This window comes from Habropoda laboriosa, unplaced genomic scaffold (genome assembly GCF_001263275.1).
Source record: "Habropoda laboriosa isolate 0110345459 unplaced genomic scaffold, ASM126327v1 scaffold38, whole genome shotgun sequence".
Classification (NCBI taxonomy): domain Eukaryota; kingdom Metazoa; phylum Arthropoda; class Insecta; order Hymenoptera; family Apidae; genus Habropoda; species Habropoda laboriosa.
The window spans coordinates 1328528-1354140 of NW_017100163.1; the positions used below are offsets into that span (position 1 = coordinate 1328528).

The 25613-nt window shown below is 35.8% G+C and overlaps 3 protein-coding genes across 3 annotated transcripts in view; 2 read left to right on the forward strand and 1 right to left on the reverse strand.

Annotated features, from left to right (window-relative positions):
* Positions 1-18154, forward strand: part of LOC108578527 — a 149512-nt gene extending 131358 nt beyond the window's left edge. The window contains 7 exon segments of the mRNA XM_017941880.1: positions 1-248; positions 250-4745; positions 5447-5852; positions 6977-7396; positions 7482-7683; positions 16410-16604; positions 17625-18154. The exon segment at positions 1-248 is cut by the window's left edge and continues 19 nt beyond it. Of these exon segments, the coding sequence (XP_017797369.1) occupies positions 1-248; positions 250-4745; positions 5447-5852; positions 6977-7396; positions 7482-7683; positions 16410-16604; positions 17625-17810 (6153 nt within the window). The 3' untranslated portion in view covers positions 17811-18154.
* Positions 18155-18930: 776 nt separating this feature from the next.
* Positions 18931-19993, reverse strand: LOC108578515. The gene is made up of 2 exons (XM_017941867.1): positions 19980-19993; positions 18931-19647 (listed from the first exon to the last, which is right to left on the reverse strand). The coding sequence occupies exon 2, from the start codon at positions 19644-19646 to the stop codon at positions 19065-19067; it is 582 nt and encodes a 193-aa protein (XP_017797356.1). The 5' UTR covers position 19647; positions 19980-19993; the 3' UTR covers positions 18931-19064.
* A 710-nt stretch (positions 19994-20703) lies between these two features.
* LOC108578485 (heparan-sulfate 6-O-sulfotransferase 1-B) overlaps positions 20704-25613 on the forward strand; it is an 11846-nt gene continuing 6936 nt past the window's right edge. Inside the window, exons 1-4 of the mRNA XM_017941833.1 lie at positions 20704-21232; positions 22001-22404; positions 22835-23014; positions 24721-25041. Of these exons, the coding sequence (XP_017797322.1) occupies positions 20794-21232; positions 22001-22404; positions 22835-23014; positions 24721-25038 (1341 nt within the window). The 5' untranslated portion in view covers positions 20704-20793 and the 3' untranslated portion in view covers positions 25039-25041. The remainder of the gene's footprint in view (positions 21233-22000; positions 22405-22834; positions 23015-24720; positions 25042-25613) is intronic.

The following is a 25613-nucleotide window of genomic DNA, read 5'->3' on the forward strand; positions in this document are numbered from 1 at the left end:
GAGCCTTCTGTTGAACCCGAATCTAGTGCTAAACCAGATCCATCTGTTGAAACTGAATCTGCTATTAAACCAGAGCCAACTGCAGAACCAGAATCTTCTACTGAACCAAAGCCATCTGTTGAATCAGAATCCTCTGTTGAGCCCAAACCCACAGCTGAACCTGAACCATCAGCTGAACCTGAACCATCAGCTGAACCAGAACCTGTTGCTGAACCAGAACCTTCAGCTGAACCAGAGCCTTCTGCAGAAAACTGAACTGGAATTTTCCACAGTAACTAAGATCAATACTGAACCAATCGGCGTTACTGAGCCACAGCCGACTGCATCAACAGTTTCCGATGAACATAAACCCACTGCAGAACCACAACCATCTACTGAATTGGAATCTTCTTCTGCACCCAATGCGTCAGCCGAACCAGAACCTTCGTTTCAGTTTGAACCAGTTACTGAACCAAAGCCTGTCAGTGAATTAGAATCCTCAACTAAACATCCTGAATTGTCACATCAGTCAGACTTCACTATTAGACCCGAAATGCCTAGTGAAGAATCCTCCACTGAACATGAATTATCAACATTGCTTCCAACAGTATTAGAATCTTCCACTAACGTTGTGCATTCTACTGAAATGCATGATACTATGGAGCCAAAACTTTCTACAGAACAAACACCTTCTGACAAAGCAGAGTCTACTACCGAATCTGTAACTATGAATAAAGTGTCTGCTGAAATGATTACCGAATTACCTTCCACCGAAATACCAAATGTGATCAAGACATCAGAATCTCCAGATGAATCTTCAACTACAAAACTCATGATGGAAAGTGAAAGTGTGAATACATTAACACCTAATGTTCCTACAAACATGGAGGTAGAATCGACAACACCAATGATGCTTGGAGAAACTACGTTGCCAACTAGTGAAAAGTCTGTTAATGAAGTGATAAACAATGATGCTCCTTTGCCAGTAATACCTCTGAGGTTTGGTATTGAAGACACCATGGTGTCAAATCACTCATCCCCTGAGAAAGACTTAAAATCAAGTGTTACAGTAACAGTAAAACCGGACAATAATGAAGATAAAACGATGACAACGAGTTCTATCGAAATGGATAAACAAGAAACACCAAAAATTGAACGAATTACTGAATCTAATATACCAAAAGGTGAACCAATTGGTTATACTACAATGAGCGTGGATAATGACGAAACTAGTTCAGTAGCCCCATCTAGTACTCAATCTTCAATTTCTGAAGTAGAATCCACTGCAAGTCCTGAGACAACTCCTCTTCCAGCAGATATTACATCAGAAAACACAACTGAAATAAATTCCATCGTAGAAAGCAGTAGCATAGAAACAAGCAGTGAAACTACTGAGCCTAAAGAAGAACCTAAATCACAAAATGTCTCAACAATGTCTGAAGAAACCCCTCTTGTGCATCCAGAATCAATCATACACGAGACCAATGAAACCAACGTCATTGAGCACATGCCAACAACTGTCTTCCCTAAATTACCAAAAAATTTCGGTCATAACGTTGAACCCCTGTTAGAACCTTTGAAAAATGACACTGAAGAGGAGCATATTATGCTCATACCACAAGTGGAGCACACTACAGAAGTACGTGATCCTCATGCAATCATTCCTCAGTTAATTCCTGAACAAAGTATTCAATCAACCAATACATCATCAATTGGAGTACCTGAGGGTTCAACAGCAGAAAACAAGGTTGAATCCTCTACTGAGGCTATAGAAACAGCTCTACATCATTCTACTAACCATCCAGAAGAGAATATCGTTTCCATAAGCGATTCGATTCGCTATGAAGACAATTTAGATCATTCTACGAATCATCCTTTGCATCCAGCTGTATTCCCTGAAAACACGGTTGAACAGGCCACGGAGAAGTCTGATGCAGCTTATGACAAGCACGTAGACGACATGTCTCCGTTCCTGCCAGATGTTCAGAAGGAAAAAGAAGTGAAAAAAGCACCGAGATTGGACAAGGATGAGCAAGATGTTCCTAATCCTTTCGAAGGACACGTTGAAGATGTTGTTACGTACAAACCTTTGGTAGAAACACATTCGACTGAACAAAGTGTGAATGAAACAGAGCTGAAGGATTCTTTAAATGATGTTAAAGCGCCAGGTGAACAGGAAGAAAAACATAATAAGGTGAAAGGTATAGAGGTCGGAAATGAGGTAGGTCGTGGTTTCAAAAGTGATGCTTTGGACATTGTTGAAATTAACGACACAGAGTCTGGAATTCAAAATGGACTGCACAGTTATGATGTTATTAATGTACCTGTCAAGAATGAAGAAGAACATGTGAATGAAAGTGGAGATGGGAAAGATTCTGAGGAAGATGAAGAGGCATTAAAGGTGATACCTCTGGAGGAACAATTTAAAGAGACTGAAACGACTGTGAAGTATAATGCTGAGAAGGAAAAGTCAGAAACAACGACAGAAGCTAACGTAGTTACGACGATTCCAACGGAAGAAAATGAAAAACAATCGAAAGAATCAAGTGTGAATAATATTACCAATTCTGAAAAACCTGAAGAAAATGCTGTGGAGGATCAGTACAATGACATAATTGACGATACTTTACCTAAAGGCTATGAACATGATGATTCAGATATACACAAGAAAATTAAGGATGAGTCTAATAAATTGAATGCAAACAATTTGAACTCTGTACAACCCAGTGATGAAAAATTGTCGAAATCAACAGATGCACCTTATTTAAATAATAAAATGAACTCTACGGTGAATGATACTGAAGTTTCAACGACTACAGTTGCAAGCATCCCAGACAAGCATATAGAGGATGCCAAATTGACCACACAGATACCTGTGTTGCCATTAGAAATACAACAAGAGATGTCTACAACTGAAAAAGTAGAAAGTACTACTGTAGCTGAGGAGAATTCTCGAAAAGAAAATGACACAGAACATCAGAATATGAGTGTTCATGAGGATGTCACAACTGTTCAAGTACCAACCACTCGTATCCTTCCAATAGAGACTAAAACCACTGCTCAAATACCTATACTTCCAGATGAATTGCAGACAACTGAAAGTGATACAGTAGTGACCACTTCAACAGTGAAACCAGATTTAGAAATTATACATTTTGATAATGTGCAGGCTGAACAGAGAGATTCTCTAAAATCTATCGACAGTGATATAACTAACAGCAATAAAACTGAAAATTCAGTAACTAATACAGAACAAGTGGATGCTCATAATAGCACTGCAGATGATTTGATGACTAGTGCAGTGGAACACATTGGCAATAAAAGTATTAATAACATATGGTTACAATCAACTGTTTCAACATTGAATACAACTAATGTAAATGTGGAAAATGTAACTATGCCATCAGCAGTAAATACTGAAGAAAGTATTAAGGAGAATGTAACAGAAAATTTAACATCTGAGACCATTCCTTTAATGTCCAGCAGTGAAACTATGATTACAACAGAATCATACAAGCAAGTGTCTGACAGTTCCAGCACCACAGAAGATGTGAGGCCAGTTACTGAGATATTGGAAGATGACACTCAGCCCATAGGATTTGATTATAGAACACACTTTATCACTACCACACCCAAAATCATGCTACCTGACCTGGATGTAGGAGAATTGTCTGAAGAGGACTTGAGAGTGATTCCACTGGAGAAAACTCTGGAAGTGAAGAAGAAATCAATAGACAAGAAATTTGTTGATAAATACAAATATAAAAAAGAAAAAGAGCTAAATTTGGAAGAGAATGAAGGTGAAAGTATGCCAACCGACATTCCAGACCCAGCCATTGTGTTTTCAACAGAGTTTCCACAAATGGTCAGTGAAAAGAGTCAAGAAGACATTCACAATGTAGAAGTGCCTGAAGCCACAAAAGAAAACTCTGCACAGGTACCAACGTTAAAAATCATTGAAACCACAAATGGTTTTAACCAAACAGAAGCAAAAGCAATGAATGAAGAAGGAAATTCTGAAAATAAAACAATAAGCATAACTGGACCAGACACTGCAAAACGATACCGCAGTTTCATTCCAGTCTCAGAAGAGATTATAGAGCCAGAACCAGTCACAGAACCTTTCATGGTCGTTCGTAATTTCTATCTTCGTCGACCAGGCATGGATTTCACCACGGATAATCCATCAGTGATCAACGAGTCATCTAACGGAGGCCATACAATGATCGAAACAGGACAAGTGACAGAGAAGGAAAATGGAAAAGTGAATCAAGCAGGTTTACAGCCTTCAATATTATCTATAATCCAACCGTCCGTTGCCTCAATACCTCAGGAAGCAAACGTAAATCAGGTTACGAAAGAGCAGAACACTTATACAACCATAACACCAACGATGTATACAAAAATACCGGATGCAGTGGTGGAAAGCACTAGCCACATCGACGTATCTTTCTTGAATCTACCTCCAAACGTAGTCTTCTCAAAATGTACAGCTGGTCAGTTCCAATGTGTGAATGGAACGTCCAGAGATGGTGCTTATTGTGTCCAATTATCAGCAAAATGTGACTCTGAAAACGATTGTTCGGATGGTTCTGACGAATTGAACTGCGAGGAGGAAGGTTGCCCTGGAAACTTCCAATGTGCCAGTGGTCAATGTTTAAAACGAGATCTGGTATGCAATAAAATCGTCGATTGCAACGATGGAAGCGACGAGAAGAATTGTGAGCATTGGAAATGCCAATTCGATGAGTTCAGATGTCCCAGCGGTGAGTTATACAACGAGCCATTAGATGTAAATCGATAATTGTCGAAGAGAAGAAGTGAAAGGAAAAACTAGCATAATACGTGATCAGATTAACGAGCACTCGTTTAATATTTAATGCCGCGTTTCGCAATCAGTCGCATGTTTTCTAATATAATGGCTAGACGAGAGGCTTTTTTTAGAAGCGATACGTTATCAATGTCGGTAGTTGTCGTTCTAGTTAAATTGCTTAACGGCTGTAACTGTTTGAGACTAATAGATGCTTCTAGATGTGGTAAAAAATTGTGTAGAAGATATGGTAATTAGTCGCGACTATGTTTGCCTTGTGCAATTGAATGACGACATGTTTGATTTACGTGGAAATGTAAAAACTGTTAATTTTTTTCTATGCTTGACCTGTGGAGCGTTAAAGAGATTATTAAACAACGGAATAGAGCTAAACTTTATCATTGTTTTCATTTATAAAATTAAAAATTCACAAATGCATATCTTCTTTTGACATATTCTGAATTTTTTAAGTATTTCGGTACACAGGATGGCTGTAGCCATCTAAATTGTCAAATTTTTCATCACCGATAAAATTCTTTCATATTATCATCATACATTATTACCATATCGAAAGGGTTAACGTCACAAACAATCTAATGAAACAAATATAAAAGTATACATTATTTTAGCTTAAATTATAATTATTCCTCACTTTAGGAAGATGCATTCCGAGCATCTGGCAATGCGATGGACGACCAGACTGCGAAGATCACCGAGACGAGTACAATTGTGCAGAAAGTTGCGGAAACGACAAGTATCTTTGCCCCACAGAGAAATGGTGCATACCATTGACGTGGCATTGCAATGGAATCAGCGAATGTGCTAACGGGGAGGACGAAAAGTTATGCGATTGTGCCCTCGATCAGTTCAAGTGTCAGACAGGTGGATGTGTACCTGAGAATCAGGTTTGCGATGGAATAGAGCATTGCCCTGATCATTCTGACGAATGGGGATGTTTAATGACGAACATGACCATGGAGAGGAATTTAACAGAAGGGCAGAAAGAAGACGAAGGCAATGGAAACCAGGAATTCGGTGACAGAAGCTCTTTATTGAAGATAAGGTAAGGAAAATGATGACTAAATTTGGAACTGAAATTCGAAGCTTCTCGAGAGAAAATCGATTGTTTTAGCATTTTGAAGGAACTTAAAAATAGCACCTCTTTTAATATTCTGACTTCTTTCCTCTGAGTTCAAGGAAGGAAGGAATTTATAGTACCATGAAATTTGTGAGATGTCGTCAAATAGAATAATTTTAGAGAAATAATGACCTTACCAATCTATCTGGACAAGTAGCAAACGATTTCATTAAACAGAAATAGATTTATTCTTATCATGCATTAATGTGAAACTAATTACTTCTATTTCTCAATCTCTCGCTACCGAGACCTAAGAAAATTTGGTATAGTAGAATCTAATCTGACGATTCTATTTTAAGCTCTGTTGGAAAGTTCTGTCGTTTTTTGTACCCATTATTTAACTTATGTTATAATATGTTTACTTCATTCTTTAGTTTGTGATATAATCACCGTCATTTTGCATGACCATGCTCCATCTTTCTAGTAATTTATCGGTTCTTTTTGCATAAAAATCTTGAGTTTTTTCGTGGAAAACTGTTTCAACGAAGTATGAATCTTCGACAACCTTCTCAAACGGGTTCAACTGTCAGACTTAAATCTCCAGTTTTAAACTTTGCAGATCACCTCTGCATTGTTCTAACATTTATAGTACGGGCTACAATATAAGGAGGTTGTATATTAAATCTTCGAACTGCAGAACCGATTGATATCGCCACATTTAGGGCCCTACACTGTATTCCATTTTGGGTTTCTGCAGAATAAGAGAACGACGACTTACGACTAACGGTATTTCACCAGTTGAAAAATCTGCAAATGTTAATTATTAGTTAGAATATTTGGAGTTCTTCCTTGTGTTTGACCAGCGATTAATGTTTTATAAAACTCACTTGAACGGCAAAGCTACATTTGCTAGCGGGTTTCAAACATTAAGTAAGCAAGTAATACCAATTTGGAATTCAAAAGAAAAGTTTCAAACAATGTTGACAAAGACCAAGATAAATATGGCTCGATGAAACGACAGAACTTCCCGACACACCTAATATTTCTTGATCCACCTTTCACAAAGAAAGTCCAAATTTATTCACCAAAATGTCCCGATCACGTTACAGACAGTACAATGGCGAGTATCGTCTGGTCTGCTCCGACGGATGGAGCGAAGAATTGAGCAACTCTTATTGCCAAGCTCTAGGATTCTCCGGTTCAGAGAGCACAGAGTTGAAAGCATGGGACAAAAACCAAAAGATCCTTAGACTAAAGTCTAATCCTAATCACCGTATGCCACTGGTCACGAATTTGGAACAAATGGAGTTCTGCGTCTCAGACAAGGTCGTGCAAGTCTCTTGCCAAGAATTTTCTTGTGGTTCGCACTATGGCGAAGGACCAACTGCTAGATTGGTTGGCGGAACTCCAGCTAGTGAAGGACAATGGTCCGGCGTGGCTCTTTTGAAGAAACCTAAACATGGCGCTGCTTGTACGGCCAGCGTGTTGGGACCTATGCACGTGCTTGCTAGTTACTCCTGTATTCACAGGTGAATGATGACAAGAAATTAAAAAAAAAATCTAACGAGAATGTAAAATAAATTGATTTGATTAAAACATTTTATTTTTGTTTAGACACAAGCAGAGTAGTGGATGGCAGCTTTTCACCGGTGAAAACCTGCTGAAAGCACACCCAGTGAGGAACATCATTCCTTATCCTCAAGTGAAGTATAATCAATTCTTGTATAATAACGACATCGCGTTGGTGGAGCTCGAGAAGCCTCTGACGTTTTCGAGGAACGTCAGCGCCGTTTGTCTTCCGAAGCATCCTATTCAGGTTTGTGTCATAAATATTTAAACCCATTTGGGACCAACTTTCTTTACTCATCCTTAACTATTTATACTAATATAAATGTATTAACACAATCCTTACGGTATGGGACATGTAGACTCCGTATCATACCTTCGTTCAGTGCTACTCGTTTTTCATTGAACCTTTGCTACGTGCTAAGCTGATATTTCCGTCATTTTTCCACTATTTTCACCGTAATAGGCACCAATCGAAATTTTGTAGAGTAAAATAACAAGATATTTAGGGAAAGTACGTAGGGGGCTTATTTCTTCCGTATTGCCAAGACTGTATAGCGGTTGGTTATGGAAGAAGAAACTAAATATAGAGAGGATAGGCGGAAAAATAAAAGGAAAGCGTTTCATCTTGGACCTCCTAGTGGACTCGTCAATAAGGCTACCTAGGAGACTCGTGCCTTATACGGGGGGGATGATTGGACTCAGGTTAGAAGTTGCATGTAGGGTGTTGCGTTTATCTGGAAACGATGGAATATCTCACGAGAAATTGAAGTTATAAAAAAAGTGTTCTTACAAAAGTTGTTCGGTATATAGGGGGACATTAGGTGGTTTAAATAATTTTTCTGTAGGCGTAGTGGAGAAGATATCAAAGTCAAGTTAATTTTTTTTAATGAAACCCTGTATTTTTTTATTTATAATATGGCAATGTTTGTTGAGAGGAATTGAGAGTTTTATGAAAAATCGTAAAGTAGTGAAGAATCGGGGAGTCAGGTTAACATGTGTCAGCTAAACCCTACTTGACTATTAATACAAATTCTCTAGGATTTTACAACTTTCCATAAAACGAAAAATCGTTAAATTCGTCTCAACAAACGCTATAATATTAAGAATAGAAAAATATAGCATTCCATTTAAAAAAATTACTTGACTTTGATATTTCTCCCATTACTACGCCTACAGAAAAATTATTTAGACCACCTAATGTCCCTCTATATACCGAACAACTTTTGTAAGAACACTTTTTTCATAACTTCAATACCTCGTGAGATATTCCACCATTTCCAGTTAAGCGGAATATGTACCCTCTATATAGCAGACCTGGGTAATTTTTATTTGTATAAGACTTTCGGTTTCGCTGAAAGCGTATAGTACTGGACTCTCGGTTTCGCCGACAAAATGAAACTTTTACGTATTAACACGTTTTATCCTATTGTTAGCCGTTGCACGGGCATAAACAGAAGAAAAGTTTGACGACGTTCGGGGAGACGTACTCGTCCAGGACGGCGATCAGTGTTGTATATGAGATACGAAAGAATAATCGTCGGGAAATTTAGAACTTACAATTAAACTTTCTATATTTTAGAACCTTAAAAATGCTTCTCTCTTAGACTTATATTTGAAATTAATGATTCAGTACGATTAGTACCTACTATTTATTTTCAATAACGTATACTTCTATATTTATAAATCCCCAAATTGATTGCAGTAATATATTCGACTATAGAATAAATTTTGTATCGATCGATATTTTTACGATCATGATTTCATTTAAATTATTAATATTTATTTTCAGTATATAGTAATAGGAATCTTAGTTAAAACTAGTGAGAAAGGTTAATGTTAGTTCGTCCCTTTGGTAGTGAAGCGTGAGTAGGATACAAAGCTTATTTGACACATACCACAAGGAATGTAGTAATATTTCGCGATTTCGTTATCATGCTTCTAGCTGCATCCTAAGAATTGAATTTTTATTTGTAGCTGAAACCGCCTCGGCGATTTGGAGAATATAACACTCCTGTGAGCTAAAATATACTTTGTTTGTATTTAAAATCGTTTGTTCGCCTTTAGATTCGTGATGGGTACGCAGTTAACAGTGAAAGCGCTGCGCGACTTACAAGGGAGGTTTCCCAGATGATCAATTAGTTTAAAAAAATAACAAGTGGAAATTATAGTACTCCACCTCTTAATAACTGACATGCGTGCCATTCGCTCGGAAAATTTTACATCGGTTAGAAAAATGTCGTCAAAGTCGGTCTTACGCAACTCTGAAAATGGGTATAAGTGGACATTTTTTTTTACTTTTTGGGTTTTTTTTCCTAAATACATGTAAGTAAAATAACTGGAGTAGAAAACAAACTTGGATCTCAATTCAGATGGTGGGTGTTGAACATTTTTTATTACCATCCCACCCGAAGTCCGGATTGCGTTTGGATGTGGTACACTATGAATATGCATATGTAGATATATGTATGGACAGTGTGTAAAAAAATCATAATCATGGCTTCAGGGGATGAATCTACACCTCTGGATCGGTGGACATTTGAGAAAAAAAACTTGCCGTAAAATTGTTTATAACAATGGAAATTAATGTTAAATTTTTTTTTACATCAACGTATTCTGCTCGACAAGAAGAGAAAAAGTTTGAAAGGAGCCATATGCCGCAAACAAATAGTTCTCGAGATAAACGTTGATAAACTTTTGCCGCGATTTGATTGTGTAGAGTTATACGTATAGATTAGGCCACTACGATCGCGTAAGATCTAGCCGCGTAGCAGACGCTCGGTACAATGATGTGCGTGCTCCTACACAAACGACTTCACTTGGTTCGGCCATGCCTTCGAGTTAGTGGATTCTTTGTGGCCTTTAAACCTCGTTGTCCTTTTAAATCGTCGTTTGTATAGGGGCACGTATAAATATAAGTTTTCCTAGATTAGATAGACAAATTAAAAATACATTAGCGTGTGCAGGTACATGAAACCACATATGGTGTACAAACATACGTGTCAAATAACAGTGTACAATAAAAAGAAGATATATTTGTACGGTGCATACATATGTATATGTATATTTATAGAATACCATACCCAAACGCAATCCGAACTTCGGATGGAATGAATAAAAAAAATGTTTAACACTCACCATCTGAATTGAGACCCAAGCTTGTTTTCTATTCCAGTTATTTTACTTACATGTGCTTAGAAAAAAACTCATAAAATAAAAAAATTACGAAAAAATGTAATTTATACCCATTTTTAGAGTGACTTAACCCCTTGGCCTACAATCACGAGTGAGACTCGTGGTAAGAAATTTGGGCCATGAACAATAAGCACGAGCCTGACTCGTGGTACGTCATTCGGGACAAACGAAAACAAAACGAGTCAGACTCGTGGTTCAACTGTTCTCGATATTCTCTTACTTTAGTTACGTGTAATCCTTCGTTACGTTCACACGTTTCGGTTATAATTACCTAAAAGAATTAAACAACCCTATATCTATCATGTCAGTAAAAAGAAAATCTAATATTGACGACAGTAGTGAGAAGTGTGTTATTATTGCGGATAGTGATTCGGTAGATCCTTCTGATAATGATAGTGATGGTAGCGATATTGTGTTTCCTGTACGAAAATGTCCAAGAAAATTAATCATTGAAGATGACACCGATGGTGAAGACAGTATCAATCATCAATTATCGAAGCAATGGATTTGGAAAGAAGAAAATAACAAGCCAAAAATCTGGGAGTATATGCAGACTCCTGGCATAAGAGTAGCAATTTTAGATCAGTTAGGTAGAAGTAAAAGAGAGTTAGACTTTTTGTATATAATGTTTGACAATGTGTTTTGGGATAATATTGTCACGGAAACGAATCGGTACGCAGAACAAACAATAATCGATGAAAATAAAAAAAAGAAAATTGATGAGACTTGGATTCCTGTAAATAGTAATGAAATTAAAATATACTTTGCATTATGCATAATAATGGCTCAAGTAAAAAAATCAAAAATTCAGATGAATTGGTCTAAAAGAGCCATTATAGAAACACCGATATTCAGGAAAACTATGCCACTGAAAAGATTTTTGCAAATCACTAGGTTTTTCCATTTTGCAAATAACGATATGACTGACAAGATGGATAAATTATGTAAAGTCACACCTGTGATAAACTATTTTAATAAAAAATTCAAAGAAGTATATGTAATGGAAGAGAACATCGCGATCGATGAATCGTTAATAAAATTTAAGGGACGCATGTCTTATAGACAATTTAATCCCTCGAAGAGGGCGAGATTTGGGATAAAATTTTATAAACTGTGCGAGTCAGCATCGGGCTATTGCTATAATTTTAAAATATATTCAGGAAAAGATAAAGCAGATCTTGATTACAGTGCACCTGAAACTGTTGTGATGGAATTATCAAAGTCAATACTAAATAAAGGACACACTTTGTATATAGATAATTGGTATTCTTCGCCGAAGCTGTTTTTAACTTTCGTTGAAAATGGAACAAATGTTGTTGGGACGGTACGTTTTAATAGAAAAAATATGCCGGGAGATTTTGTTAAAGCGAAATTAAAAAAAGGGGAATGCAGAATAAGAAGCTGCAATGGCATATTAGCGTTGAAGTGGAAGGATAAACGAGACGTCCATATTCTTTCTACAAAGCACGAAAGTGTAGAAATGACTGAACAAAACGGAAGTCAACTAACCCCTTTCAAGCCAAAATGTATTGTTGATTACAACAGGGGAATGATTGGTATTGATCGCCAAGATCAGATATCAGCGGGTTTCCCCGTTATGAGGAAATACTTGAAAGGGTACCGAAAAATCTTTTCTCACATATTTGATATGGCACTTTTTAATTCATATATTCTGTACAACAAAAACAATATGGAAAAGAAACGGAATTACACCGAGTATAGACTTCAAATAGCCGAAGCATTATTACAAAACGTGCCGTCACAAGATTATAAAAGACGAGGACCATTATCGAATGGAGATATACCAATGAGACTACACGCGCAACATTGGGGTCACTTTCCGAGACATATTGATCCCACGCCATTGAAAAAAAATCCAACAAGAGCTTGCAAAGTATGTACAAAAAATAAGAAACGGTGTGAAACGACGTGGGAATGTAAAAACTGTCGAGTTGCGCTACATGTACCTCATTGTTTCGAAAAATATCACACAGTTGAAGATTACTAATTTTCTACGAGTTTTCTCAAAACATCATTAATTTAAACTAAGTACTAATTTACAAATTGTTACAGATCCATTATCCACTTTCAAATAATAAATCATTTTTGTTCACTGATGAATCAATCATAATTACTTCCCAGACATCTTAAAATTATTAGTTGTGCCCAAACGTTGTTTATTATTTCACATTTCCTTTCGTTGCGCCGAAATATACATGTCGTAAGACGCATACATTTTTCGCAAGTTCGAGCACACGGATAAACAGCTCAATGGCTCGACGCGCGACCGACCTTCTTGCTTACTATGGCCCGAACAATCGGGAGATAGCGGGTAGGCCAAGGGGTTAAGAGCGATTTTCACGCCATTTTTCTAACCGATATAAAATTTTCCGAACGAATGGCACTCATTTCAGTTATTAAGAGGTAGAATACTATAACTTCCAACCGTTATTTTGTTTAAACTAATTGATCATCAGGGAAACTTCCCTTGTTAGTGTTTCCATAAGAGAAGAACGAGTAATTGAATAGTATGAAATGTTTATCCCCGGCGGTCAGATCGCGATTACCGTTAAATCGGTATATTCTAAGATATTCTAAAAGATTCTACACTGAAAATCGCGATCAACGTTCTCACGGTGTCTACTTAGCGCGTCTTCAAAGATCAGAGGCTCTGATCTATCTTGACAAGAGGCTGAAAAGAGCTACCCTTGGTTGCTTCAAACGTGAAGGTGGGGGTGAAATTTGGCGGCAAAGCAGAGGTTCTTGCCACGAATATGCACCGAGTGGGTGCCACATGTTTCATGACCCGCTGTTCGCTGTTGAACCTCGCATGGTTGGAATCTTCGGGTGTCGCGACCCTCTGATTCTAACGGACCAGCAAGGCTTACAGTCTTCCTACTGGGTCTTTAGTCAAAAATAGCGTAAGTCAGCGTGACCGGGTCATAAACCTGAGGTCTCACCTCAATGTTCCCGAACATTGTTTTGTGTTATATTTTTTAGTTTTTAGTTTGGCCCGTTGTTAATTTAGTTTGCACTTTATGTGTCGACTAATTCAGAATCGAAGGACCACTCTCGCGATATGAGGGACAAGGAATGTATAAAAGTGTGTTATCTGGAGATTCAGTTTACTATGAACTTGAAATATTATATTTTATAATATGAATCTAGCACATGGTATGTACCACCGATGTTGATCGATCAACTGTGGCTTCTAGACTGTGCTCGTTGCTGTGATGTTCTAAAGAGCTTTGTGCTTTTGTGCTGATCGCTGACTAGCTTCGAAGTTCTTAGGATGCACGCTGATTGGTTGTTCCAAAAAATACCTAATCGCCAATCAGCGTGCCTAAATGGTCGCGACCACCCTCCTCTTGCATCCTTAGCGCGCTACCTTGGAAAAGGGGTGGCGATGAGTTTGTTGTTGTCAAGTGTTTGACAAGAGCGCGGAATTTCCTCCAGGTTCGGACCGCTTCAGTGTTTTGACCATTACAGCTAAATAAGTCCCGAGTCACCCTTGAGAAGGCCAATTTTATGACGCGTTTTTGACTATTGAAAACGAGAGAAACAATCTTCTAAATCTCTGAATTGTAACCTAGCTTTCTCTCTCCAGCACATACTTTAATCCTCGAAAACGTGCTAATAATAAACCGAATCCCTAATCTCAAAAATAGCCCCTTTAACACGTCCGTGTCATAAACCGCTGCGCTAACAGCTTCATTATATCGTCATGAACTTCATTAATTCTTCAAAATTGAAAATAAACTTTCCCTGTACAGTCAAATATAAAAGTAGGTACAGCACGTCGAAATTTCTGCGGGACACAGTTGCACCGTACCACAAAATAGAAAAGTCGAGTACGGGGTATATTTGTCCCGTACCGTCAAATAGGAAAGTCTTGGAAAGAAGACATTCGCTACGGCCGTTCACGGTGAAATTCAACCGCCACAGACCATACTTGGATTTTAACCCTCCGTTAGACGTGTCGCAGAATGTGAGTCCGCAAGTTTGTTTTGCCCCCATAAATTAGAAAAACAGTATCTAGCCCAGTGACCTTCCGTATCTTTAATATATACTTAAAAACATGTTAAACGATAAATAAAGTAGTAAAATAAATTTGTTATTAATACAAAGGAAAAATTAGACAGAGATGGAAAATAAACAGAGAAAGAAACAACTAAACTTTGCGAAGTGTGAGTCCACAGGCGTGTTACGTTACAACGGAGGGTTAATAATTTTGCATAATATGACACATGTTTTTACACATGGTTTTACTATTAAAATGTGCTGGGTAAGCAAGCTCAGCTGTCACTTATTTCACCATGCAAAAGTATTTCTGCTGAATGCAGAGAAGACTTGATCTGTTTATCTTATCGAAAATTGAAACGTGATTCTTGTCACGCATACGTGACGCCAGTTAAGGGGTCATATACGTTTTACGATTTAAAAAAGTCGATATTTTTTACATATTTCGAAAGGTACACATCTTAGAAATATTTTAAGTTTAACGCGGACTCGAAATTCGAATTATTGAGAAAGAATGAAACGGATCGTGCCGCTCCACAGGCATCATTACAAAACTTTCAACGCGTTTTTCAAGACGGTGGGCACGATAACTACCTTACCGTTCATCCGATTAACTTCATCTTCCACACATACATATATACATATGTATATTCTAAATAAGATTTGCCATCGTAATAATAAGATTGTTGAATAACAAAAGAAAATGTACGGTCGTTTAAATGAAAATCATGACCCTTTTCTTTTTCAAATTATTGCCATTGCCGCAATTTTTTTGTTTGTTAAAACAACCCCCCTTCGCGAGCCGAGAACTGCGATTTCAAAAAGTGTTAAAAAATCAAAAATTTTTGTTCCCAATCACTCGTACGGGCTGAATGGTGCCTACAGTTTGGAACGGCGCCAAAAAAATAATTTCTCATTCGTATTTTTGACTCTATAAACATGTATTTTTATAATCCAAGAAAAATTAAACCAATTGACCTAATAGCTGGTCCTCCAATCACTCACAAACATTCACAACTTTTTAGTGTTGGAAAACGTATGTGACCGCTTAATGTTCGAAACACACACGAAATTCCATTGATTTAGCTATAATGATTTTGCCAAGTAAAATCTCAATGAAGCACTATTTAATACCTGGTATACTGTCTATATTTATGAATAAATGTAACACTCAGTGTATAATACAAGTTGTCTATTTGTTCGAATCACGCACGGGATTCTATTCTCGTGAAATCGCACTTGGGATTCTCTCTGGCGCTTCTCTGCTTCCCTATTTATGTCTAATTGTAAGTTGTAGGTGGCCGGTCGCTCAGAGGGTTGTCTTTAGGAAATGTGAGATTTTCCTGTCCGCTAGTTTTTACCACATGTGACACACCTGCGAGTGGTGAGAGTCAAATTTTGGCCAGAGTGGCGTTGGCTAAGTGAGAAATTTGCGAAAGCAAATTCAGAACGAGAAAGAGAAGACGGATTTTGCGGAGTCAGAAAGGAGTGGAGATTTCTTTGTCTACTGACTACTTAATTGCTAATTACTTAACAAACCTCTAAATCGATGTTCGTAAAAAATAGCTGGTTTTCGTCGTCTGTATCATAAATTTGTCCTGTGAACGGTCCTAACACATAAATTTATATTTTTCTGAATTAATTCGAATGCGTACTAACATATTTTTATATCGGATCGACGATCTCAAATAGATTAATTTGAAGATAAAGATATAAAAAGAAGTGTTTAAAATACTGTATGAAAACTTTCGTCAATTTTAGCCAAGGCAAATATGCGTGATGGTAGGATGGGGATTTTCCGTAAACGGCGAGGTGGACCTGCAAAAGTACCTCAATTTCCTGCCATTACCAACGCTTGAGACAGAAAAGTGCAATGCGACTAGCCACTATGCTGGATTCATCACGAAGGATAATATATGCGCTGGATTCACTGACACGGATAAAGGACCTTGCTACGTAAGATTATTCACTTTTTCACGCGAATTCTAAATGAACAAGTTCTTACCTTAAAGGGGATAAGAAGTTTAGATAAAAGAAAGTCACTTTTTATTTTACGTAATTTGCTACTTAAAATGACATGATTTATTAAAATCGAATGGACAGACAAAATTTTAATAGTGTTCCTCTGTTTTAATCACGATTTCCTGAAAGTTGACATTTTCAAACTTTGCACATTGAAACCAAATTATAATCTTGCTGGCAGATAAAACAATCGATATGTAAATTTTGCTATATCTCTACTAGCAACATTTTGTTATTAGAAAATTAAAAAAGAAATATTTTTTGAAAACTAATAATTTCAGTTTCAAGCAATATTTTTAAATTCTAACATAAATATGCATAAAAAGGACTAAAAAACATCTAGAGAAAATTTGTTGGAAGTATTTATAACAGTCTCTGAAAAAAAGGTATATAAACTAGTACAATTTAACATTGATAAGGTAGACCCCCCCACACATGCTTGATCATTCTTGTTAAGGAGCGTTCAGACCATCAATATATACACTACCGGCCGAAAATTTGAAATCACCTGCCAATTTATATTAATATTGAATCTGCTACTAATTCTTTATTGATTTGAAATTGATGTTGTGGAGATCAATAGCACTTTACCTCATTTCGATTGATTTGAATGATAAAAAATTCGTTGAAAAATTATTATAAATGCTAACATTTTTGGGGAATTTTTGTGCAACTTGCAATGCACAGTGATTCCAAACATTTGGCCGGTAGTGTACATATTGTCAATAGTTCAGGGTTCTCAACGCTAACTCGAAACTGAATGTATTTTCAATAAATATTGAACGGAAAATGCAATTTGTCAATACTGTATTGACAATATATCTATTGATCGTCTGAGGGTCACTTTACACGTACAATAATGTTGAGAACCCTGAAATATTGATCGTTTAAACTCCTCTTTAACGAAAGAAGTCAGAATACTAATTCGTTTCATTTTCTTCTTTATTCCTTCAGAACGACGAAGGAGCACCTCTAATGTGTGTCAGTGAATCAGGAGGAGGGTCAGCGAAATGGGAAATTCAGGGGCTACTCAGCCACCACAGCAGATGCTCAAGGGGCCACCCAGCAATTTATTCGAGCGTGGAACCGGCGTTATCTTGGTTACGACACTCCGTGCCTGCTTTGCAGACACAAAGCTAAAGTGCTACAACGTGGTTTCGTCCTTTTCACGAGAATACGCAAGCATTAGATAAATTGCATTTTGCAAATGAATCGACCACAATCGACGCGCTGAAAAATCATATTAAAGATAGAAACGAGAGAAATTTGCCGAGAGAGGAACTGTCAGATCGAACGTCGATGTTCCTGTTGAAATTCACGAGACGAAAATGATGTACTTAATTTATATCCGTCTTTTATTTTAAACGATATGTTCCTATTTAAATGCAAATGACGGATAGCAATGAATGGCGGCCATAATTCATTCTGCATTAGAAAAAAGACGTTCTAAAATGTAAATGATTTTTTTTTTCTCCCTGTCTACGATACCGATTAAATGGGTACTGCAATATTCCGTGGCGAGCTACGCACTCGCAAAAAAAAAAAAAAAAAAGAAGATGACGGAGATACATATAATTGGCGATGCACGATACTTATTTACAACTAAGAAAATTTGTAAATACTGTATAAAGCGACTGTTTAATATGCTTACCATTGTAAGAGATTTTTTACAGGTTTAGCGAATTAGGTCTCTTGAGAATGTTTTATAAGTAGGACCATGGAAAAAATATGGAACACGTTTATTATGCTGAATATCCAACTGGTTTTTTGTAATAATTGCATTTGATGAATTCCTACTGACATTCGCTTTATGGTTTGCTAGCTTGGAACCATATTAGCAGAGGTACGGTATTACTGATTTGTGGAATGTCTGCAGGAATGATTCAAATTCAGTTACTAACAATGAAATTATTTATTCGAAATAAGAGGCCAATACATAAATGCACCCGAATATTCATTGAATAGTTTGTCTCAGAGATCCTAAATAAGGATTTCTGAAATAAACGATGGAGTAGGTTAAGAAATAGATAGGATAAATGTATATAATATATAAGTATTTTAATGAAATACATTGTTATGAAGAGATACAATAATAAATATGTTCATGTATGCATAGTCACTGATGAATGCGTAAGTATTTTTATATACTAAGATAAGAAATAAATGTATTTTACATGAATTTATTAATTGAATATTCCGAACTTCCTTATTTTAAATATGCAGAAACCGACGGAAAAATTTTGAAAGATCCAAACCCCGGAACCTTTGGCTTAGCAAGCTGAAGCTTTGCGCACTATGCCAACAACTCCCTCTCTATTGTCCCTGGTCGGTTTTCTATTCGGGTATGGAGGATAGAACCCCGATACTACAAATAATTAATTTTCTTTAAGTAATTTATATCATACAGTCTATATCTCGTTCTTCCATAGGCTTTGCTTCAATTTCAGCTATTGTTACAATACGATCTACAGTAATTAGTGACTTAGAAATACTAGTTATTACTTCATTGTATTTGGAAAAGAATTCATTTACACGACTATTAAATCCTTGAACAGCCTCATATAATTTGAGATATGTTAAATTTAAATCATTGAGCTTATTCGTTAATTCTGGCACATCTTTCAAATGATCACTTTCTAATATAGACATTAATTCTTGGATCTCTTTTAACATTTCATAATTTTGCTTAATCTCTCGTGTCATTGCTGATAAGAACTGAAATTTAGCTTCTACAGGTATTTCTGAACTTTCAACTAGTGGATCTAAGTAACTATTCAGTTCTGGTAATCGTTTTGTAATAAGATTTATATTCTCTCTTCCTGACATTGCAGATGAGATTAACGTATTCACATCTAAAAGATTATGGATTACAGAATTTTCCAGTGAAGTATCATTCGTCTCAGTTGTCTTCATAAGTCCATGTATTCTTTTCTCCAAATCAGTAATTCTATCCGCAAGCAATTCAATAGTTGCCATTCTAAGTATTAAAAAAAAAAAAAAAGTATGACATATCTGTGCATATATTTCCATTAATGAATTGTAACCTCAATGTAGAAATACAAATTTAACATACTGGACTTTACATGGACAATTTAGTAAAACATACTTATCCTAAGAATTGTGTTAACATTTTTTTAGAGGAACTTTTTATACTTACATTGCTTAGCATACTATTAGTTATAGTAATAAATATTAGCAACTACTATATAACCAATAATTTCAATGATATACTTTATACAACGTCAACGTTGTTTTCAAATGATATAAAAAATTACAATAACTATTATAATTTTATATAATAATACTTACTCGAAAAAATTTAAGAATTCCGGAAATATAACTTCAATTTACACAATAGATATGTACAAACAACAATATTTATACAAATATAACTGTGATTTAAAACACAATTATTTGACAGATGAAATTAGGTTGTGCTACACAATTACGTTCTGAAGTGATGCAACATCGAACTACACTTGCCAATAAAGCAACCCACTTCAGGATTATCGAAAAATGGCGCTAAACCGAATATGTCGCAACTTTGAATTTCTATACAATGCCTAAATTTATTCAAATTTAAAAACATTAACGTGGCTTTTTTTGTATAATTTCCACCCATTACGTTTTAGTCATTTCAAATGAAAATCTTACTAATGCAATTATTAGAAAATACAAAACGTATTCTACTGTTCTTCGCGAACCAGAGAAGGCAGTCGGAATCTTTGAAAATGATCATTCTTTGCACAGCTGGAAAACTTACCCCAAGCCGCCAGAGTAAAAAGACAAAAGGCGTTGCTTTAAATAGACAGGCGGTGGCAATGCATAAGTATGCGTATTATAAGCGGTTGCACCCATGTACACTTCGTAAGTTCGCACTTTTAAATAAACTCTCTCGTTCTCCCCACTTCACTTTGAGAAACTGTTACAGACGAATACCAGACAATGTCCGTAAGAGAACCCCGACGGGCAACGACTATACGGCGAGGAGTAGCGGAGACGCGTGGTAGGGATACGGAGTATCTGTCATGGCCGACATTCGCTGGGAGCGTAGTTTTGATCAGGCCGCATCGGCGAGCGGTACGCGGTGTGTTCAGTGGTGAAAAAAACATGGGGCAAGATAATGGGCAGACGGTCAAGCGAAGAAGGCGTTAGCGAACTCGCGGTCCTAGTAGAGGACGATTTATGCGAGAGGTCCGCGACGATGGAGTCACGAGCACGGAGGACTCGGTTACGTAGCGTTGTAGGGATATGTTTGTTTCTCGCGCTTACGAGCATCATTTATCTCGGTTACTTCTGTCCGGATCACGTATGCGCTCTGACGAGCCGCGAGATCAAGGAGTCCGAGAGATTGTCTGAGAGTCTGTCCGCTGGTCCCGGCTCCGGTTTGTCTTCCGTCTCCGTCGAATTCGACAAAAATGGCCTGCTTTCGGTACATCCTGCTTTTAGATTGCAGAGCATTCAGGGGAGCCTTGGTTACGATGATGTGTTTACCAATGATACTTTCCAGTTTGACATCAATGGTCACGATGTCATCGTTTTCTTACATATTCAGAAGACTGGTAAGTATTGTTGATATTTAGAGTATAATTTTTTAGTGTCCCTGTGTTAGTTCTACTTTTTATTTTTATCTTTGAATTTAATTTATAGAAGTATGAGATAAAATATAAAATTAAGATACTTGTTGAAATAGAAATCTAGTATACAAGTTGCTCACATTTTTCTATTGCTTCTGTCATGATATAAATTCCTTTACCTATGACAGGTATCATGTTAGTTTATTTATTTCTTAAATTTTGATTTTCTAATAAATTATGTTGTTAGAGACAAAATTAAAAAATTATGTATAATATAAATTTCATGGACCAAGTGATCTACAGATTACGAAATGTCTGCATAAATATATAATTTTGTTTTATTTTATACTTTGATTTTTTTGGATGAATGCCAACCAATCCTATGGCTCAATAAAAACAATGCAACACCCCTTCTGACCATTGTACAACTGAATCTTTGCATTATTCATCAGGCACTGTGAAACCTCCAGGCTCTATCTTAGAAGAAGAAAGAACAATTCAGGGATGTTGCCTTGTTTAATATGCTATGCATGCATATCCCTGTTTCCTTTTTGTTTTCTATGTGCATGCTTCCCATAAGCTTTCCTTTATCAAGATACATTATAATGGGATATGTATGTCATAAAAATTTGTGTGAATTGTCAATATATATGTTTCAGACAAAGACATTGCTGAGAAAATATAAAAAGAAAACATTCCTATTACAAGAGGAGATCATATTTGTCAATTGTTATATATGCTTTTATGTTACAGGAGGTACATTATTTGGAAAACATTTAGTTAGAGATCTAGATCTGCAAAGACCATGTTCTTGTCAAAGAAGACGTAAGCGTTGTTTTTGTTTCCGTCCAAATCGCAATGAAAATTGGCTTTTTTCACGATATTCCACTGGCTGGAAATGTGGTCTACATGCTGACTGGACTGAATTAACTAGTTGTGTTGATACTGAGTTAAATAAAATTGAGGGGGATGGAATAAAACGTAGATACTTTTATATAACTATAATAAGGGATCCTGTTGCACGATACTTGTCTGAATTTAGGCATGTACAAAGAGGAGCGACATGGAGGGGAGCCCGCCATTGGTGTGGTGGAACCCAAGCAAACATACCACAGTGCTACCCAGGGTCTAGTTGGCAAGGGGTCTCTTTAGAACAGGTAATATTATATTTGAGATTTCATTGGTATTTGGTAATTTGGAAGCATCGTTGTATTTTAGTATTCTCGTGAATTCATAACAGTGACTTCTTTCATAAGTAAAACATTAAGTATGTTACGTAAATGGCTTTCATATTTAGAAACACATTAAGATAAGCATTTTTCCTTATCTTGTGTCTCCATTTTTTCCTCTATTACATAGATATAAATTTTCCTTGTATTATCTATAGATACATTTTCTCCCATAAAAACAACAGTTGCTTCATTAAGATAAAAATTTGAAATTTACAAAAAATTTGTCTTTGTCTATATTGAATGATAAATACTATATACCTAAACAGAAATAAACTATATGATGAGAACAGAACAAAATTTCATTTACAAATATGAATTCAAATCTTTTTGACAAACAATGTTATTATTTATGTAGTTTATGGCGTGTCCATATAATTTGGCAAGCAACCGCCAAACAAGAATGTTGGCTGATCTATCAATTGTTGGTTGTTACAATTCTACGCTCAGCAGCTTGGAGAGAGATCGTCTTATGTTGGCTAGCGCTAAACACAATTTGCAATTCATGCCTTTCTTCATGTTGACTGAATACCAAAAAGTAAGAACTAATTTTTTTTGTTAATAATTAAATATGCATGTTCATATGTTCTTGCATTGTTATTTGTTACTGTAACAATCTCTAATAATTCCTTTAGAAAATAGTTTCATTCATTCTCTATTTCACAATATCATGTAGTCCCATTTAAAAGTTCCTTAACCCTTTAACAGTTTATCCCGTGACAGTCACGGACAGAGCGTCGAGTACCGAACAGTTTATCCCGCGACAGTCACAGGCACGGCAACACGCCCAAACTTTTTAGTCTACCATAGATATCAAAATTTCTTATTGCTAATTAAGATCAACCATATAGATTCTGTGTAGTGTGTTCTTCAAAACAAATAAATGGAAAGAAAGTCAGGAAAGAGACGAGATATTTTTGTTAGGAGTGTGACGTAGGTTTGTGTATCCGGTGTTTCAAAATCTATCATACACGGCTTAATTTTTAAAAAGGTACGTGCAAAATATGCTTTTTTCCACTTTTTACGGCAAACCGAAGTATTTTACAACTTAAAAAAATATACGTTTTTTTAACAGGAATTTGTAATATTATTAGACTGTTAAAGGGTTAATATTTTACTTTCAAATTATTTGTAAATTTTTATTCACTAACTATTCAAATTTTGAAGATTATTTTGGCTTCTAACTTGCTTAAACAGTCTGTATTAACAAGACATTTTATATTGTACTGAAGAATCATCTGTTGAAAGTACCTCTTAATGTAAATATTTGTCTTATCCACCGTACATACATAGAGGATGAATATGCTTGTAAACACATCCCGTGCTTTTAACCTTTCAGTTTTAGAAAACTTCTTTTCTGATTTAACATGCATGAAAATTATACTTTTGTAGCGTTATTATTTAATTTCGTCTAACATAATTATAATCTTTAATTTTGACGAATCAAAAATTAACAATCGAACTAATGTCGTACAATGGAATCGGATTATTAATGTGAAAAATATGTATCTCAAAAAAATTCAATGAGTTCCGCCTTATATCACTACTTTTTTTTAGTATATACATTATGATGGGACAAGTTTTTGTTCCAACTTTGACCTTTTTGCTACTTGTAGCTCGCAGGTGTACGTGTTGTCCTTGTTATATTATTGCACGTATGGACAATTAATATAATTATCAGTAGATTGCATCTACATGATTTTACGTTGTAATGCTTGCCACTAAGTAATAGAAATATTCTATATTCTAAATTGTTGCTTTTGAGTATCGTATATATAAACTGTGATCGATATTTGTGATGAGACCGAAGGGGAATAATTTCTCATGCAGAAGTTAACCAAAAATTCAAACTAGAGTTTATTTTTACTATTTCCCATAAATTGAATCGTTTCACTTTTAAAAAATATGGTATTTCAACGTAACTATTAAACAAATTTTAACAAATTTCACTCATATTGTATTAGTTACGCTAATGATACGTAAATGTTGAATATACACGTAGTCAACGTACTTTTGAAAGTGTTTCTTTTTAAAACATGGTTTTCTTAAAAAAAAATTTGTTTCACAGTTTTTTTTTTACACAGGTTTCACAGCAAATTTTTATATAGGGAATTGCCGCTTCTATTCTCCCGCGAATTCAACCGTTTAATATATATGATACAAAAAAAAGTTCATTTATTCTGTTTGTTCTTTTGCACTCTATAACGTACATAAATGGTGTCAAATTAATTTAAAATCTAATAGGTGGGACAATATTCATTTGAAGAAACATTTGGAATGAGATTTGCCGTTGCGTTCGAGCAACATAACGCGACGTTGAGCGCTGCCACAATGGCTACCTTAAGTGCAGAACAATTAGATGCTGTGCGTAGATTAAACAGACTGGATCTGGAACTTTATGATTTCGCAAAGAATCTTGCGTTTCAAAGATTTAAACGGCTTAGAGATCGCGATCCATACTTCGTACAACGATTTCAACACCTTGGAGAATTACCTTCTAGGCAAAGTGCAACAGAATTCAATTGGGATTCTGTTATTGAAGATACTACAGATGTTGAATGATATGTAAGTATGTTAGTAGTAGATATTATTGATGCTTTGCATTCATAGCTAAGCAAATAAAATTGCTCTGAATCTGAGCATCTCAGGGAATCATCCTTGAAAGAAAAAAGTTTTACATAGAATTATTGTGTGCAGTTCTCTGCATGAAACTTACCAAAAGTGTTTATAGAAAATAATGTGGATAAGACCAAAGAGAGCTCAGAGGATCTTCGTGTAATGCTTAGACTCCTCTCTCAGTAGCTATATATAAAAAATATATAAACAAAATAATCACACAAATTTTTTTATGTTTTCTATAATGTTCATAAATTCTCTTTAAAGAGTACTTCCATTCAATGCAATTTTGCTTACAATGCTACATTTGAGCTTAATTTGTTGATGTTTTTATTTTGTATAGAATAGTAATTTACTAGTAGATTCTTTTATGTTTATTAAATGTCAATTCTAAGGGGGAGAAACACTATGATTATATCAGGTATTTATTTTTTGAACACATAAAAATGAATTAGATTTAAACAGATAGAACATAGATTAAAAACAATATGTTCTGCTAAAGTATAAATGATATAGTATTT

Excerpts from the sequence above, each read along its gene's own strand:
- LOC108578515 (XM_017941867.1), bottom strand. The coding sequence starts at position 19,646 with ATGGCAACTATTGAATTGCTTGCGGATAGAATTACTGATTTGGAGAAA.